At 44.0% G+C, this 14352-nt stretch overlaps 1 protein-coding gene across 1 annotated transcript; it reads right to left on the minus strand.

The window, feature by feature from the left end:
• Positions 1–3158: 3158 nt before the first annotated feature.
• On the minus strand, positions 3159–8052 carry GRPEL1 (GrpE like 1, mitochondrial). Its single transcript, XM_083448839.1, has 4 exons — positions 7912–8052; positions 5567–5732; positions 4830–4911; positions 3159–3800 (listed from the first exon to the last, which is right to left on the minus strand). Exons 1-4 carry the CDS (start codon positions 8013–8015, stop codon positions 3454–3456), a joined length of 699 nt encoding a protein of 232 aa, XP_083304965.1. The 5' UTR covers positions 8016–8052; the 3' UTR covers positions 3159–3453.
• Positions 8053–14352: the final 6300 nt, after the last annotated feature.

The following is a 14352-nucleotide window of genomic DNA, read 5'->3' on the forward strand; positions in this document are numbered from 1 at the left end:
TTCCATGACTGCTAAACTTACTCAGGAATCCTTGGTGAGGTACTTTGGCAAAAGCCTTTAAAAGTCCGAAGTACACAATGTGAAATAGATCACCTGGTGATTTGTTTTTATTTTTCATTTGTTAATAAGGCTTAAAACGTAAGCATCTTGTAATCATTGTTTTCCTCGGTTTGTTTTTAGCAATATGATTACAGTGCTACCTCGGGTTACATATGCTTCAGGTTACAGACTCTGCTAAGCCAGAAACAGTACCTCGGGTTAAGAATTTAGCTTCAGAATGAGAACAGAAATCGTGCTCCGGTGGCGCAGCAGCAGCGGGAGGCCCCATTAGCTAAAGTGGTGCTTCAGGTTAAGAACAGTTTCAGGTTAAGAACGGACCTCCGGAACAAATTAAGTACTTAACCCGAGGCACCACTGTATTGAATTCTTTTTTGCATCCCTTATCTGCATGCATTTTTTTGGCCAAAGTTTGTGTTCCTTTTTGGACTAGACGTCCACTTTCTGAAGGAAGCCGCCTTGCTTCTAACAGTTTCCTTGACATCGCTCATTTATTCGACTACATTTCTCTTAGCCCGGATGGTACCTTTCCTGATAAGCAGTATGCATTGTCCCACTTGTGACACACTGGATATCCCCCACAACCCTGCTGGCTCTCCACCTGAATATCCGTTGCTGTTGTTTACTGAGGTAGTTTACTTGGGAGCTTGGGTTTTGTTAGGTCACTAAGGAGAGTGAGAGAGAATCTGCCATGACCTCTTCACTGTGTCAACCTCACCCTACTGCTTAACTTGCTTTGTTTCTCTAGCTTGATGTTTCATCACTAGAGCTCCCTCTCACTTTTGGAGCACACTCCCTCATTAGATTGTTCCAAATTTATTGCCCTGGCTAAGCTTCCCCAGCTGTTGATGCAGCCAATTAGGTAAAGCAGACCTTATTTGGAAAAAAGCACAACACAGAAAGAAATGTAGCTCAACTCATGGGCTTAATCAATTCCAGTTAACAGGGAGAGATGAAACTAGATTATCTACAGACTTTCCATCCCTAGGATTTAGCTCCTATTAGTTTAAGGTACTTGAATTAAACAAGCATGTGGTGGTACTTACCCTCTAGTTGCTTCATTGCTTAACTCACTTGTTTCCTTGGTTTGATACTTCAGCACTGGGGCTTGCTTGCTCAAGAAGTGAACAATTAAAAAGGCCTGTCACCGTAAATCACCATCCAGTACTTACTAGTGACATTTTTCCTTTGCAAGTTTATCCACTATCCAAATCAAACTCATTAACTGGAAAACTACTCCCCTCCCCCTTAACAAAACAACTTTAACTTTATGCTGTATAGTTCAGGAGACTGGTACAAGTCATCAACCTAAGTTAATAAAAAAGTTTTGTCACTAAAAATAGATAATGGGTTTTACCCATTTACCAAATCTGCAGCTTAAAAACGTAAAACCAAAACAAGAATAAAAAGTTGAGCATGTTGTTCTCAGTGCTTTTTTTTAAGGGGGGGGGGAGGTTCCAGTGCTGCATACCCTTGAGTACCGCCAGAAAAAAAAGCAATGGTTGTTCTAAACAGTTTGTTTATAGGCAAGACCCCAAAAATGCAAGAGTAAAACTTTTAGGAAGCTTCTTTTCATCTGCTTGTTGAACTTGGCCTGCAGGGATGGGGAGAGACAGCCTGTTGGGGCAAATGTTCCCTATCCCTAGTCTAGGAGCAGGTGGTGCTACAAGGCTCAGGCCTGAAGACAAGTAAGCCTGGATGTAACCTGCCTACGTCAGATTATTTAAACAATTTTTTAAAATAAGTTTGCCATTTTGTCTGCAAAGCAACAAAGCATGCACCTTCCTAATTATCTGTTGATCAATGTAAAAATATTTGTATATTAATCCTTGTTGGGATCAATCATCATCCCAAATATTGGGATCAAATATTGCAAAACTGATGACTTTGCATCTGGTGGAAATCAATGCAAATACAGAAAAGAAAACATTGTAAGAAATTAAGCATGAAGAAAGTGGAAATGTGATCATTGTATCATTTGCAGTATCTGTAATACTGGCACCAACTTTGATGGATTTAAAAGGATGGTTAGACCAATTCATGCACAATAAGTACCAGTCACAATAGCTGTGTGCAGGGGTAGGGAAGCCACAGACCTATTTAAGGCCACCAGTTTTCCTCATTTTGCCCATGAGGTCACTTTGACCACAATATGCCCACCTGCTCTACACCAGACATGCCTGATGTCAGGTACAGAACAAGTGCTGATGAACAGCTGGTCAGAAGCACTTTGCAGACTGTTTTGTCTGCAGTGTCATTTAAAATCATGTGGGCAGAAACTGGACATTTGATGTCAGGTAACTGACAAGTGGGCAGCCCCACCTGTCAAACTCGGCCCACCAGCTGGTTCCAGTTCTCCAGCTCTGGGTACATGCTACTTCAAGGCTCAGAAGCACCAGGTCTCCAAATACCAGCCATTGGGGAACAACTGGAGTAGGAGACTGTCCTCGCATCCCACTTGTAAACTTCCTATAAGCATCTGATATGCAACTTTGGAAACAGGATGCTGGACTACATAGGCCTTGGGTTTGATCCAGTAGGGATCATTTGGCATTCTTAAGGTTAACTGGCAGGATTCAAAAAACAAAATCCCTAACAAGCTGTTCCCAATGTATCATAGATAATTTAGAAGATGAAGTGCTCATATTTTATGTTGGTCAACTGCCTCAGACCTCCCATGCACTCTTCTATGTGCCAGAGGACTTTGATGAAGCAGGCAGGGAATGGCAGGTATTAAAAAATCCTGGTTTCAATGAAAACTACCTGATGTCTGTGAACTCTTAAAACACTTAGTTTGGTTGTGTGTCTGCAAGCAGTTACTAAATGAACTTGCTATTCTTTTCTTTGTAATGGTCTCAATACATCTCTAGATCAATTGTCATTTCAAGGTCGTGCAATGTGATTCAATACTAACCTAATTTTAGAAAAGACTAACAGCACTTATACCAAATACTTGTGTTATGTGACATACAATTTGATGCTTTCCATGGGAACAGAAGCTATTTAAGTTAGTACTAGGCTGGTGTCCAACTCTGTATTCATAAAAGAATAAGCAAAAATGCTAATTTGTACACAGAACACGACACTGAAAAGATCAGATATTCATTCTGAACAATCTACATTGCATTATTGTTACTAAATTGCCTAATTACAATGCAGAATACCTTTCATTAATCACCATAATATTATTCACGGGACACAGATGACTCATGCTTGCAATTCATACCACTCACTTTGCATTCCCCACCACATTATTGGTATTCGTTTTAAAAACACATTTCAACATTGCTTCATTGGTATTAAAGCTTCTTCCACCGTTTAGTTTAGCCTCCCACACTGTTTAGTGAGTCTTTATCTGGGCATCTATTGGTTCTGTGGCACTCTAAGATTAGACTGCTAAGGTTCCTTTACAACACCTACTAAAGCAGGCCTCAAAGTACGGCCATGCAACTTATAGCCCACCTTGGATACTAAAGCCACAGTGCCAGGTTCTTTCCCTTCCATGGGAACGTGGAATAATGCTTCGTGCTCATAGGGATCAAACTTGGCTCCAAGAGGATTCAGTTTCATCAAGCCATGTTTGGTGAACACTTTCTGTATTTGAACCTCAGTCATGACAAGACCTTCGTAAAGGTTTTTGAGATGTGGATTTTCATCCTTGAGTTCTTCTCTGGGAACACTCTCAGTTGCTTTTTCCAGAACATCAGCAACTTCCAGCAAATCTTTGCAGAAACTCTGAATTCCTAAAACAGGAAAAGCAAATAAAATTTCAGATAATCCTTAAAGATGCATCAACATTTCATCAGACAATGAAAGGAACCATTAATTTTATATTTTTTTCCAGAATTCAAAGCTTAGGCATGTATATGGTTAAAGATACATTATCAAGTATTACCAATACCAAAAATGATGTGTGACTGAATCTCCATTAAATTCAGATTTACCCTTATGTTAATGAAAATATATTTGGATACATTTGTCGATTTGGGGGCATAAAACTTATAGCTAGAAAATTATAAGTAACTTAACTCTTTTCACAACCACCATCAAGCCTAAGTTTTAATAAGGTACCAGTGTATATGATAAACATGCATTTTTTCTGCTCTGTACAATGACAATGAAAATTTAACTGAAAGGGGTATTTGGCAAAGCAGTAAGCAATTCAAGCTGCAACAATCTCCACCTTGTGAAATTCTTTTTCCTATAGTTAAGATCAGTGGTGAATTTCCAACCTGTCATCCCTATTAAAGCTCAGCGGAGGTCCTAATTTTGCATCTGAGGCCAGCTTCCCAAGTCACACACACCTGACACATATGACTTTAGAGTAGTGTGGGGGAAGTGAAACTGCAGTTTACCTGTGTGCTGTGAAGTATGACTTCAAATCACCCGGGCAATGGAAGCAGGGTTTCCAGGTACCACCAATCAACTGATCATCAGCACCTGCAAACCCAAGCCTTTGCCTGCGCTGTTTTTGACTTCAGACCACATGTGCAAAGGGAAATGCTTTACCTGGTGCCATGATGATGTCACAAAAACGGCCCACAGAGGTTCTTGCTCTCACTTGTATATTTTCTCTCATGCTTACTAACCAAACAAGAATCATGTTCACTGATTCAAAGTACCAGCTGAAAAAGTATGTATCTAGATCTCTTGAAGCAGCACAGCATATGAGCTGAGTGGAAGTACCATTTTGGAATTTCCAAGCTTAAGTTTTTATTTATGTTTAATGTGGTATTCTAGTGCCAGTAACAACAAATACAGTCTATACCTACCATATAACTTTGCTTCTTCTACCAATTTCTGAGTTCTTTGTCTTAGATTTTCTGCATCTGCCAGGGCACGTTTATACTTGTCCTGGACAAGGGGGAAAATAAACAGGGGAAATGTAAAACCAACTGCCTATGTTAAAAACTCCCAGGAAATGGAGACACACCATCCTAACTGTGCTCCTGGATCAAAAGGGCTGTCTTTTCCTCCCAGTGATACACTGAATTTGTGATGTGTCAGGTTTTTAATAGAACTTTATAAATGTTGTGACCCACAAGTGAGGGGATAATGGTTAAAAGCAAGACAGAAATATAAAGGGAGAGATATTACTTCAGCCATTTGCTATGTTGTTAAATCCTACAATTATCTGGCAATATTAAGAGCAATATCAGCAAACCATGAGACACTCCTATTTTTGTGCCCCCAGGGCCCATTTAAGTAAACAAGATAAAAGTCCTATTCCTCTTTTTTTATTAACTAGATACATGGTAAAAACCTAACCATTCCCTTTTTAGACAAAGATGAAATCCAACTTTAGTTCACCAGTGGGGGGAAATTAATGACCGCATGTACAGAGCTCAGGTAGTCTCAAGTCATTTAAGTTATATATACATTCTCACTTTTCTGACGCTAGCACTTTCAAGACCCAATTGCTAAAGGAAACTACTGAAAAGTAATATGCATATCCTATCTATCTGCTGTTTGAGGGCTATACAAATATATAAACCAAAAGGAGTCTTACAGTAATCTCTTTTAATTGTTCTTCTAGTTTGGCCTTTTCCTCTATTAACATCTTTTCAGCAGAGCCAGTATTAGATTTTTGTTCATGTTGAGTCTGGTTTGGCTCTTCTTCCAAGTTTGGTCCAGTGCCCTTCTCCTGTGTCACTATGCAAAGCAGCTGAGAAGTCCTGAAACAATATCAGGTTCAGTAAAACTCAAAGCAACTTTTAAAGACTGAGTACAAGAGGCCACCAGCACATTGCCACCTCTTATCCCCAAATCTTCTCTGGAGGGTCATGATTCATCAGAATCCCCAGAATAGTATACAGTAGTACCTCGGGTTGAGTACTTAATTCGTTCCGGAGGTCCGTTCTTAACCTGAAACTGTTCTTAACCTGAAGCACCACTTTAGCTAATGGGGCCTCCTGCTGCCGCCGTGCCACTGGAGCACAATTTTTTTTCTCATCCTGAAGCAAAGTTCTTAACCTGAGGTACTATTTCTAGGTTAGCGGAGTCTGTAACCTGAAGCGAATGTAACCCGAGGTACCACTGTATAGGGAGGGGAGGGGTGGTTATTCCATCAGACAAGCAAAAATGAATGCTGCTAGAATGATTTTTTTAGCACCACACTGAATACAATTCCATGCGGCAAAACACTATACTAACAGTAAAAGATTATATATAATGGGAGGCCAATCCAATAACCCTTTTGGGGTTTTTTTCTTGGAAAAGGAATGTCTACGTAGGTTCTCAGTCTTCAAGAACCACAATGCAGTTTTTGCAGCACATCCTTCCAGTCCATATCCCTTGTGGTGGTGACAGACTGGTATGCAGATACCAATAAAAACATAAATATTTTTAAAACCACATAAAAAAGAGGGATAACCTTCCTTCAAACAACTTGACATTTTAATATTTAATCATGCATAAACAGGCCCCACTACTTCTCCATTAGGAACAGAATTAGTTACCTAGAAAAAAGTGTATAATCATATAAGTTTTTTCAAAGTTTGACTAATTTTTGAAGAACAGGTGTGCAGCACAGTCCTTTTAAGTGTCTTCTCATAAATTTCACCACCTTCCCAGCAGGAATCACTTCCAGATATGTACAGCAGGTGGGGTTCCCCTGTAGTGCTCCAGTTGCTGTCAGCCTCCAACTCCCACCAGCTCCAGCTAGTAAGGACAACAGTCAGGGATCATGGGAGTTCCAGTCCAGCAACATCTGGAAGGCCACAGATTCCTTGTCTACAATGAACAGTATTGCTGCAAAACACAGCCAAGCACATAACTCTCCCAGGAAAGTTAGGGCTAGTTCACATTTAGTTAAAAGATCTATACAGTATTGTTATTTATTATTTATAGAAGATAAAATACAGGATGAAAGAGTCTTATACTGTTCCTCCTTTATGTTTCACCTGGGGATGGTGAGCTCTGCTCTAAAGTATAGTGGTACCTCGGGTTACATACGCTTCAGGTTACATACGCTTCAGGTTACAGACTCTGCTAACCCAGAAATAGTGCTTCAGGTTAAGAACTTTGCTTCAAGATGAGAACAGAAATCGTGCTCTGGCAGCGCGTCAGCAGCAGGAGGCCCCATTAGCTAAAGTGGCGCTTCAGGTTAAGAACAGTTTCAGGTTAAGTTCGGACCTCCGGTACGAATTAAGTACTTAACCCGAGGTACCACTGTACCAGCATATTTAAATGAACCAATACCCTCTATTGCCCACGTTGGTTTCAAAAACGTCCCGTTGGCACGTGCAAGGTAGACAATTCCTGCTCAAAAGGAATTAAGTCATTTGCTATTAAGATGGATCGGGTATTGAAAAGCTTTTTTAATACTGCCCCAAGCACCGGCCAAAGGTGAATCTGAAAGTATTCAACTGTCTAAAGAAAAAAAGAGAGAGAAGGTAATGGGGGGGGGCGGTAAATAGCAGCCATTCGCCCCGTCCACGCAGAGAAATTAAACCGGGAAAGATACCTCCTCCCGGAGTAAGACAGGCTGCGTGACGTCATGGAGTAGGACCTGAGCGAGACCACGGTTCAAATTCCGACTCTGGGCTGGTGAAACTCCCTGGGGTGACCTTGGGGGCAGGAGCCCCCTCCTCTCTGCCCAGCCTGCCTCACAGGGCGGTTGTGGGGCGGGGAGAGAACTACCTTAAGTCCCTTGGAGGGAAACGAGGGATTAAATGCGACGAACGGAAAACATGTAAAATAATTAAAAACAGATTCCGGGACGGGGGGGGGGGGATACGGGGGGACCGTGGGGCTGTGGGCCCGGCTTCCCGCCTCCTGCCTCTTCGCCTCAGGCACGCGGAGCCCTCCCGGCCTTTCCCCCAGGGCGAAGTCCTGCCGCCTTTGCCGCCTTACCGCTGCGGGTGCTGTGGAGCGAGAAAGGCGCCTCGCCCCGGCAACGCCGCCAGCCCCGCCAGCCGCCACACCGACCGCGCCGCTCTCGCCGCCGCCGCCGCCATATTGCCGCTCGGCCTCCTCCCCTCCCCCACCCCAAACGCACCAACGGAAACCGCCTCCGCCCAATCAGCAGGCAGGTCGAGCCGGCAGATTGGGCCATGTAACCAATCAGCGACCACCTCAGCAACAGCCTCTGCCCAATCACCAGGCAGGTCGACCGGAGTTCTCCTCTTCCCTGACCATGCAGCCAATCAGCCACGCCCTCGGAACTACGTGCGTGAGAGGGCGGGAATAAAAAGGTATGTCGACATCCGGGGCCTGCAGTTCGCCTTTCGAAAGCGAGTTAATTGCGAGGCTGGCGAGAGCCGAGCAAAGGGCAGCTCTAGATCTAATAATTAGACTCACCCTGGCATTTAACTTGCGGGCTCAGTCAGACGCGTGCTTGCTCGGCCAACGCAGAAGGGTTAGGCAACAACTGAGAAATCTACGAATTTATTGTTAATATTTTTTAGCGCACTGGCGCTTAGACGCCTCCAGATGCCTGCATGCCAAAATAAAGTGAAGTCGTAGAAAGAGTTCCTGTTCTTTCCCACTCAGGACTTACTCGGGTTTTATTTTTTTTCAGCATTTTAAAAGAGTGCCAGTGCAGTCCATTATTCCCAGATGTGGGGCATTATCGCTCTCACAGTGTTAAATGGAGAAGTCAAATTAAACCGAAAACTAGACGGGGGGGGGGGGCTTCCATGCGGTAGTTTCCTAGAATTATCGAATTGTAAAGGATTCCCGAGGGTCGTCTAGTCTAACCCCCTGCAATGCAGGAATCTCAACATGCAGTCCCCCTTCCAATTGGAAACCATACTAGGTTTGCAAATCTGCTAGCAGTTTTATTGCTGCACCTGTGAACTCCGTGTGGCTGACACACGCAACTGTTTTTGCAGCGTTCACAGAATGACCACGTACGCATCATAACACAATCTCATCCCACCCCTGCTTTTAAAATGGGTTTACTGTTTTCAGCGAGCTGTGTGTGTGTGTGTGTGTGTGTTACTGGGTTGTCTGTGGTAAATCCAGATTAAATTGTAAATAATATGTGATGGCATTCTGATTAAGGCAATGTCATATGTGGGCACTGAACAAAATTTAGAATGGTAAAGTTGCAAGGGGTCCTAAGGGTCATCTGGTCCAACCTGATGCAATGGAGGAATCACAACCAAATCATGCCTGCCAGACGGCCACCCAACCTCTGCTTAAAAACCTCAAAGGAAGGAGAGTCCACCACCTTTCAAGGGACTCCAACAGGTCTTACTGTCAGAAAGTTCTTACGGAGGTTTAGTTGGAATCCATTGGTTTGGGTCCTACCCTCCAGAGCAGGAGAAAACAAGCTTGCTCCATCTTCAGTAGCTCCTCTCAGTCTCCTCTTTACCAGGCGAAACACACCCAGCTCCCTCAACCATTCCTCATAAGGCTTGTATGTATGAACAGCACAGAGTCCAGAAGAAACTACTGCCATCATGGCTTGAAACCTGAGTTTTCTCCTCACAAAGAGACACACTATACATGCCGTAGGCTTCAAAAAGCATAGCTCAGAAACATGGGCGTAGTCAGGCTTGGGGGGGTGTGGGCAAAACCAAGATATCTGCAACACGATTGGTCAGTTAGTGAAGTATTTTTATTCCTCCCTGTGGAACACCCTCCCACTGGATGTTAAGGAGGTAAAGAACTCTACAAGTTTTAGAAGACATCTGAAAAGAGCCCTGTATCAGGAAGTTTTTTATGTTCAACATTTTATTATGCTTTTATACTGTATGTGCTGGAAGTCGCCCAGGGTGGCTGGGGAAACCCAGTTAGATGGGTAGGGGTATAAATAAAACAAACAACAACAACAGCAACAATATTGACACTGTTTGGGCGGGGGCACACCATTTTCATGTATTGTTTACACAGTACATTTGTTACTGCGGCTGATATTTCTTGCACTCAATTATATGTAACACTCAGGCCCAGATGAGACAATTTATCTATATCTATCTATCTATCTATCTATATATTATATATATATATATATATCTTTTGTGACAGTGTGAATCATGTGACCTAGATACAGTGGGGGGGCGTGCTTCTCTTTCTGAAACATGAAGTACACTCTGAGCATTTTCTTTTCTTTCATGTTTGATGCTGTTAGATTAAATAACAGGGGATGAAGGTTTTATGGTAATATTTGCAGTGGGGTGGACTGGATGACCTTTGGGGATACCTTCCAAGTCTATAAATCATGTGATTCTTTGGTTGTATGATGGGGAGGGGTAATCTTGATGTATATTTTGCTTTAGGAGGCTTAGTTTGGTCAAAATCGAGCATACACTTCCAGAGTTAATGCTAAATACATTACTGTACTTCTGGTAAATGAGCCACCATAGCCACTAGAGGGCTGTGAAAGTTGTGTCCCAGGCTTTTTAGACTTTTTAGACGCAGGTGGCGCTGTGGTCTAAACCACAGAGCCTAGGGCTTGCCGATCAGAAGGTTGGCAGTTCAAATCCCAGCAACAGGGTGAGCTCCCGTTGCTCGGTCCCTGCTCCTGCCCACCTAGCAGTTCGAAATCACATCAAGTGCAAGTAGATAAATAGGTACTGCTCCAGCGGGAAGGTAAACAATGTTTCCATGCACTGCTCTGGTTTGCCAGAAGCAGCTTAGTCTTGCTGGCCACATGACCCGGAAGCTGTACGCCAGCTCCCTCGGCCAATAAAGTGAGATGAGCGCCGCAACCCCAGAGTCGTCCGCGACTGGACCTAATGGTCAGGGGTCCCTTTACCTTTACCCATCTGAAACCAAAGGGGAACATTGGTTGCCAGATGTGATTTTTTTAAAAAGCTCCCACACCCCACTACAGAAGCCATACCAGTTTCTGATTTGATCCTGGAACGTCCCACTTTTCCTTAGGACGTCCCTATTTTCATCAGTTCATAGGGGGACGCGGGTGGCGCTGTGGGTTAAAGCCTCAGCACCTAGGACTTGCCGATCGAAAGGTTGGCGGTTCGAATTCCCGCAGCGGGGTGCGCTCCCGCTGTTCGGTCCCAGCGCCTGCCAACCTAGCAGTTCGAAAGCACCCCCGGGTGCAAGTAGATAAATAGGGACCGCTTACTAGCGGGAAGGTAAACGGCGTTTCCATGTGCTGCACTGGCTCGCCAGATGCAGCTTGTCACGCTGGCCATGTGACCCGGAAGCGTCTTCGGACAGCGCTGGCCCCCGGCCTCTTGAGTGAGATGGGCGCACAACCCTAGAGTCTGTCAAGATTGGCCCGTACGGGCAGGGGTACCTTTACCTTTATTTTCATCAGAGAAATGTTGGAGGGCACGGAGTTATGCAATCCCCAAGTCAAGGAGATAAGTAAGTATACCACCTTTAGAAGACATCTAAAGGCAGCCCTGCATAGGGAAGTTTTTTTAAATGTTTAATGTTTTATTATGTTTTTATATATGTTGGAAGCTGTCAACCCAGTCATATGGGTGGGGTATAAAGAATAAAGTTATTATTATGGAAGAGGATGTCCCTGTTTTTATCAGAGAAATGTTAGAGGGAGTTACCAATGCATGGACCACTGTGGGTCAGTATTGGTTGCAGCTGGTATACCAGCCAAAGTTGATAGAAGGCACTCCTTGTCCCAGAGGTCAGCTGTAGTGACAAAGATGGATTAAGAAGTTTCCCCAAGTTGCAGACTTTTTCCTTCAGAAAGGAATGCAGCCCCATCCAGAACTGACCTATTTCCCAGACAAGGCCGTTGTCTTTCTAGAATGGAAGCTCAGTTTGCTGACCCCCATCCTTCTACAGACTAGATTCAGCTTCTGGTATGTTAGTGCAACCTACTCAGCGTTCAAAACTCCCATTGTTCTAGGTGCATTTTGCGACTGGGAATTTAATTAGCCCAAGCATTTGTGAGCTCTGGGCGCAGGACTGCGCCTAAGATTTCAGATTAAAACTGCCACTGAAGACTTCCAAGAGATTGCTGCAGCGTCAGGCAAGCTGACAGGTTCTACCTCTCAGCTGGCCTTACAGAAAGGAGGTGTTTTGAGGGACCCTCATAAGAATATTAGTGGGGCGGGCTGGGGAAGCATGGCTTCATTTTTTGCATTCTTCAGATGAAGGCTAGACCATGTGAAAAAATGAACATAAGATTTTAGCTGCAGTTCATTCATTTTCAGCTTTGTATTATTCTTATAAAAAATGCACCTAGACATTCTGTTGTGGTGCCCATAACCTAGGTTTGAGGTGCCATTTAGCTCCTAGCTTTCATATCTTAGTTTCTAACACTGAACTCACTCTAAATGAGGATTAGTGGCAGTGATGTGCAAAAACCCAATCTGGCACGTGGCAGCAGGATTTAGCAGTGTGTTCAACAAGTGATTGGTAGAAATCAGCTTGAGCTGCTGTTTTCTCATGGCCACCACACACAGACATTGTTGTGAGAAATGGCCCTAAGAGGGTCAACAAATATGGGGGTTGGGGTGGAGAATGCACATAGCAGACATGTGGAAATAGTCTATTGTGTGGGATCCTCCCTCCCTCCCTCCTTCCTTCCTTCCTTCCTTCCTTCCTTCCTTCCTTCCTTCCTTTCTTCCCATGTAAAAAGTAAGATCCATCTAAATGACCAGAGGAATCAACTGAAAGATACTGAAACCCTACTAATTTAAAAACAAACATACACACTAAGCCTCAATAGACATGAAGTTACTCCTGAAAAGAACATAGTGTACCTTGGAGCTTATTTGTGTCAGTTCTTCCAGAATTCATTGTCAATAAGGATAATTTTTCACATAAGCCTTCTCATTGATTTCTCACACATGACATTTTACTCAGCGCCTGCCATTGATTTTCTTCTCAGAACCCATCATTCTCCTCTCTGACTCTTTTGACAGCCTGCAACCCCATGGGAACTTCACTCATGAGCCCTGTGGGCATCATTATCACCTTGTGTTCTTCTTCTGATCAGCCTAGAGGCCCTTGCTTATGAAGCAAAAAGGGTGTCCTGGCTCCCGTCCCAAAACACAACAGCAGATGGTCTTACTTGTAAGCAGGGATAGGATCTTTATTAAGACAGAGCAGCAGTGCATTGTTGTGAGGTGGAAAGGTATGTCATGGGTATGTGAGCAAAATACGTTCTCACCCTCATATTCCCATGGACTTGAGGGAGGGATGAAAAAAGCTAACCATGCTGGGGAATTTTAAACATTAGCCCATGCAACATGGGGACTACATCCACAGAGGGGCTCTCCATACATCCAAGGGGTGAACATGTACAGGCATGTACAGTGGTACCTTGCTTTAAGAACAGCTTAGTTTATGAACAACTTGGATTAAGAAAGCTGCAAATGCGGAAGTAGGTGTTTTGGTTTGTGAACTTTGCCTTGGAAGCAGAACATGTTCTGCTTCCTGTTGAGTGTGTTCCATTTGTAAATTGAGTCCCCTGCTGCTATGGGAAAGCACGCCTTGGTTTAAGAATGCTTTGGTTTAAGAATGGACTTCCGGAACGGATTAAGTTTGTAAACCAATTATTTGACTGGTGGCAAAGGCATTGGTTGTGTGGGTCTTCTATGGGTTCTGCTGTTGGCACTCTGGCATCCTGAAGAAAGGGGCCCTGCCAAATATCTGCCACAGCGTCCAGCAAGGCAGCTGATAGACTGGTTCTTGGCATCCTTGTGTGCAAAAGAGGGGGGAATTATAATAAGCACCATGGTTGCTCACACAATCACAGCAGGGGGGCAGTCCTAATCCCCTTCAGGGAGCCCCAAGAGTGCTAGTTGGGGCCACCACAGTCACAAGGAGCAGAACCAGCTGCCTCCAAGACACAAGGTGAGCAAGTGATCCCCTCAAGCTGGTCAGGCAGCTTCCACAGATGCTCCAGTGGCACAGAACCATCACCTTCATTCTCTGTGCAAACCTCTGCTACCTCAGCCACAGGTAGGTCCCTGGCTCTGTTTTGGCTACTGCCCACATCCTCCACAGGAGCTGAGAGTTCTGGCCTGGGGGAGAGAGGGGGGAAAGGGTGTTGAATGGTTCAGGCCACTTGCTTCAGCATCCACACCCACAGACCCATCACAACTGTAAAGTTATGTCCCACTGTGCATAACAAACTGTTTCACAGGGCACAATCGCTGCAAATATCTTCTCTAAGGTTCTGTCTGGAGTTTCCTTGAAGCCCATGCTTGAATGGACAAGCGCCCAGCCTCACTTTCTGATGGTGGAGCCCCCTCGCTTTCCATGGTGCACATACACCATACGTTCCAACATTTCTCTGATGAAAATAGACATCCTATTCAATAATTAATATTTATACCCCACCCATGTGACTGGCTTGCCCCAGCCATTCTGGGTGGCTTCCAACATATATAAAAACATAATAAAACA

Source organism: Podarcis tiliguerta (assembly GCF_965153285.1).
Source record: "Podarcis tiliguerta genome assembly, chromosome: 7".
In the NCBI taxonomy this organism is placed as follows: Eukaryota; Metazoa; Chordata; class Lepidosauria; order Squamata; family Lacertidae; genus Podarcis; species Podarcis tiliguerta.